Source organism: Bidens hawaiensis, unplaced genomic scaffold (assembly GCF_021521415.1).
Source record: "Bidens hawaiensis isolate Kalapana, Puna unplaced genomic scaffold, B.hawaiensis_p1.1 tig00011793_1, whole genome shotgun sequence".
In the NCBI taxonomy this organism is placed as follows: domain Eukaryota; kingdom Viridiplantae; phylum Streptophyta; class Magnoliopsida; order Asterales; family Asteraceae; genus Bidens; species Bidens hawaiensis.
The window spans coordinates 348,187-352,757 of NW_027491937.1; the positions used below are offsets into that span (position 1 = coordinate 348,187).

Here is a 4,571-nt window from a genome sequence, read left to right on the forward strand (position 1 = left end):
TTTTACGAATCCTTCAAATGCTACCGACTAAATAATCGGGACACGCTCATCTTTCGATCCAGAAAAACCCTCACCTAAGGCTAACGTCCGTGAACACTCGCCCGAAAACACGACAGTGTGGTGAGGTTAAACCTGTTCGGTTAGGAGTCCAATTTTTAAATGCCACCTACCCGCCTAGCATCCTATCATCACCTGATGCTGTAAAAACTAAACAGAGCAAGAATCATACCTGAGTCACATAAAATACCAAGTCTTTTCCTTATCATTCCATCACAAGCTCGTCGGCAAAAATACATAAAAAAATACATAAAACCTTAAGTTTTAATTAGATTAAATTTAGCAAAAAATGGTATTAGGTGAATGAAACATTTGGTAATTAATACTAATAAAATTAATAACAAAAAATAATAAAAAATATAATAAATAGAATAGAAGAAGAACAAGGTGTCTTTTATTGTATTAGTGCTGTCGTTTTCTATTACCATACGTTTCTATTTCTTTGTTTCTTACACTTAGTTTTGGGTTTACTCACACTTAATGGGCATCATCTTACTCCTTCAATCTCTCTCAACATTATTATTCTTCATTTCCTCTTCATCATCTTCTTCAACATCCACCCCATGAAGAGGCTAGTAAGTACGTTGTTTCTTTGTTTTTCTATTAATTTGCTTCACAAATCACCCAATTCCCACCTGGGTTTTCCTTCTTCATCACAAAGATTCAATCTTTTGATGTTAATTTTCATGGGTGTTACTCAAGATCCATTTTCTTGATCTCAATTTCACATTTTGGGTCTTTTAATGGATAAAGTTTGGGTTTTTTTTGGTGGGTTGTTTATTTTAAGGGATTTTGGAATCTGGGTGATGGGAAACATGGATCTGATCTTTGATTTTGATTTTGTGGTTCTACATTTTGATTTGATTTGCTCACATTGATCTGTATAGGACTTTGACTCAGATTGATTTGCTGGTTCTCACTTTTCACCTTGGTCAAATTATTATTATTATTATTATTATTATTATTATTATTTTGGGATTTACTTGATTATATCTAAGGGGAAAATGGATTTGAACACCATACACACAATGTGTTTGATCTATTTGTTTTGGATGATTTTGGTTTATACATACATTTTTTTGAGATTTGGTTTGTTATTAGTGTAATTAAGGTTGAATATAATTTTATATCAAGGGATTGACATAACATGATCAAATGTATATTCTTTTTCATGTATCTACAAGTTTGTTGATTATTTAGCTTCAATCAAAATTGATTAAAGTCTCAAAATTTGTTCTTTATCATATGATTTGATTGATTTCATCTTTTTATGCCATGGTACGCAAGAAAACCTCGGTGGGCCGTAAATTCTAGATAGATTTCGGTTTCTTTTATGTCTTTTTGACAGTTAGGGAATTATTTTTGCCTTAAGTTAATGTTTTTATATACTAAATTTATAAACTTTAGCTACTTTGGGTACTTTTTATTTTTGATGGGATGAGAATTCTTGAACATAAGAGATGAAACCTGCGGAACCCCGCTTTGTTTTCTTTATTTTTTTTAAAATATTTGAGGGTGTTTTTTAAAAGACACGTAGGATGTGATTTGCTGAAAGTGGCACAACAATTGGTACTAAAAAAGAAAGCAGATGCATCTTTCTTGAAGTAGAAAAAAACACTGTTGCATAGTTGAACTCTAAATGTGAATCTTTCTTTACCTTTTTGCTTTTGTTTCTTTTTTCAGGTGGTATTGCTTTTGCTTCTAACAGCAGCAAGTAATGCTATCGAACTCTATGGCAACGAACAAGGCGAATGTAATTCTGAAAAACATTTAGTTCCTCGACCACATAGCGTTTCCATATTAGAGTTTGGTGCTGTTGGTGATGGGAAGACTTTAAATACGGTTGCTTTTCAAAATGCGATTTTTTATCTTAAATCTTTCACCGATAAAGGCGGTGCCCAATTGTATGTGCCCTCGGGAAAATGGCTCACGGGAAGTTTTAACCTTACCAGCCATCTCACACTCTTTCTTGAAAAAGAAGCCATTATTCTTGGATCCCAGGTTTGTTTTTTTACTTGGTTTTATTTGTCCTTGGGTTAAAAATGGGCAGGTCGGGCGGATGGGTCAATGATATCATGACTATCTGTTTTGAATACACTTTTGATGAGTTTCAGCATTTTAGATTTTACCCAATTTAAAGTGATTATATGATATTGGATAGTATTTGTTATAACACTTGCTCTAGGAATTACTGTCTGGATGTTCTTCTGATGTTTAAAGGTGTAAAAATATTCACTTTTCACCGTGTTGAGTGTTAGACATATTCTGATTGTTAAGGGTCTAAATAAGCTGAGCCTGAGCTTGCGTAGGCTCAAGCTTGGCTCGTGAGTAATGTTTCAAGCTCAAGCGCAGCTTAAGCTTGATTCGTTTATAATCTATTTACTAATTTATTTATATATACTTATCATTATAATTTTATATATAGTATTTACTTATTTTTTAATTTTATATATAATAATAAATGTAAATATTTATTTTATACATACTCGAGCTCGATAAGTGAAGCCTGGGCTTGTGCTTGTTTATTAAACGAGCATATACATCGGCTTGATCCTGAGTGGCTTTGCTCATTTACACCTCTATTAGTTATCTAACAAATAAATAGATAAGTGTATATAATAAATTTTATTGATTATTTGACACCTAATAACCAACTACTAATAAAAGCAAATGCATGTTCTTAAACGCTAGAAACCGATTCAAACACCAACTGATATTTGTATTTACACTAAATCCGAAAGAACGTTATATTTATTTACATTGCTTTAAATTGCATAAAAATTTTAACTTTAAGATAACCTTTTTATTTATTTTTGTAGGATATTGATCATTGGAAGGCTGTTGATCCTTTACCTTCTTATGGTCGAGGAATTGATCTCCCGGGTCAAAGATACCGTAGTTTGATCACCGGAGAAAATCTTAACGATGTGGTTATTACAGGCACATAACTTCTCTCAATATATCCTTACCATTTTTTTAAAAATTGTTTTACAAAAGATTATTATATTATTATTATCTGTTAACAAATCTGGGAAACGCGTGCAGGTGACAATGGAACCATTGACGGGCAAGGTTCTATATGGTGGGATAGTTTCAATTCTAACACATTGAATCACAGCCGTCCTCATATTGTTGAGTTTGTTAACTCGAAGGACATTGTTATCTCCAATATAACATTCTTAAATCCGCCTGCGTGGACTATTCATCCTGCATATTGCAGGTATCAATTTTATTTTTTTTATCAATCACATAAAAGTTTTCCAGGATACAACTTAATAAGTTTGTTTTTGCGCTAATGTTACAGTAACATTCGTGTTCAAAATATAACCGCATTGTCCCCTGCTGAATCGCCTTACACAAGTGGCATAGTTCCAGGTACACCATAAATCTTTATTATATTTTTTTCTCATTTATTTTATTTTATGTATGATGATGATATTTTATGTAATTATTCAGATTCTTCGAATAGTGTTTGCATTGAAAATAGCAACATTAGCTCAGGCCACGATGCAATATCTTTAAAAAGTGGTTGGGACGAGTACGGAATCACATACGGTAAGCCAATTACAAATATACACGTCAGAGGGGTCCGTCTTCAATCTTTTACAGGCTCGGGTTTGGCTATCGGGAGTGAAATGTCAGGTGGCGTCTCTGAGATACTGCTCGAAAACCTTAAATTACACGGTTCCATGACCGGAATCTCACTCCTGACCTCAAAAGGCAGTGGCGGTTACATCAAAGACATATTTATTTCAGATATCGACTTCAAAAACGTCACTCTTGCAATCCAGTTAACGGGCGATGTTGACTCCCACCCGGATGACAAATACGACCCCGAAGCATTACCGGTTGTTAAAGACATCAGTTTTAAGAATATGGTCGGTGTGAATATCGGAAAAGCCGGGGAATTTTTCGGTATTTATGAATCTCCATTTACTTCAATCTGTCTTTCCAATATCTCATTCGCTTTAAACCCTGAAGTTTCGGGCTCGGGTTCGGTTTCACCTTGGGAGTGTTCTAATGTGTCGGGCTTTTCAGAAAACGTGTCACCGGTACCTTGTCTCGAACTCCAAACAATTCCTTCAAATTCTTCGGTTTGCTTTTCGTTATCATATCCTAAATCAAATAATCTTGTTGCTGTCTTATGATTATAAACATTTAAATTTAAACAAAAAAAATATATCATTTGTTGGTGGAACGCGTGTTCTGTTGATTTTCAAGTCGAATGAGGAATCTTTAAGATGATGCTACTGCTCGGGTTCAATTATTTAAGCGGTAGGATGGATTATTTCGGCACATGGAGGTCTGGTTTGTGTACAGCCTTGTTCGTTTTCGTTTTCATTTTTATTTTCGTGTGTAAGAAAAGTTTTGTAGCGGGCTTTCTTTTCTTATACATATTTCATCATTCATCATGTTATATCTTTCTTTTCGACTGCATTGCGAATGTAAATTTCATTATCGGATTTTGAATTCAAGATTGTTTAATGTTAGAAGAAGTTGCATAAAAGCTTTTA

At 33.7% G+C, this 4,571-nt stretch overlaps 1 protein-coding gene across 1 annotated transcript; it reads left to right on the forward strand.

Moving 5' to 3' along the window:
- The first annotated feature begins 473 nt into the window (after nt 1–473).
- Nucleotides 474–4,571, forward strand: LOC143539060 (putative polygalacturonase). The gene is made up of 6 exons (XM_077032477.1): nt 474–632; nt 1,741–2,058; nt 2,877–2,997; nt 3,103–3,277; nt 3,362–3,432; nt 3,514–4,571. Exons 1-6 carry the CDS (start codon nt 621–623, stop codon nt 4,203–4,205), a joined length of 1,389 nt encoding a protein of 462 aa, XP_076888592.1. The 5' UTR covers nt 474–620; the 3' UTR covers nt 4,206–4,571.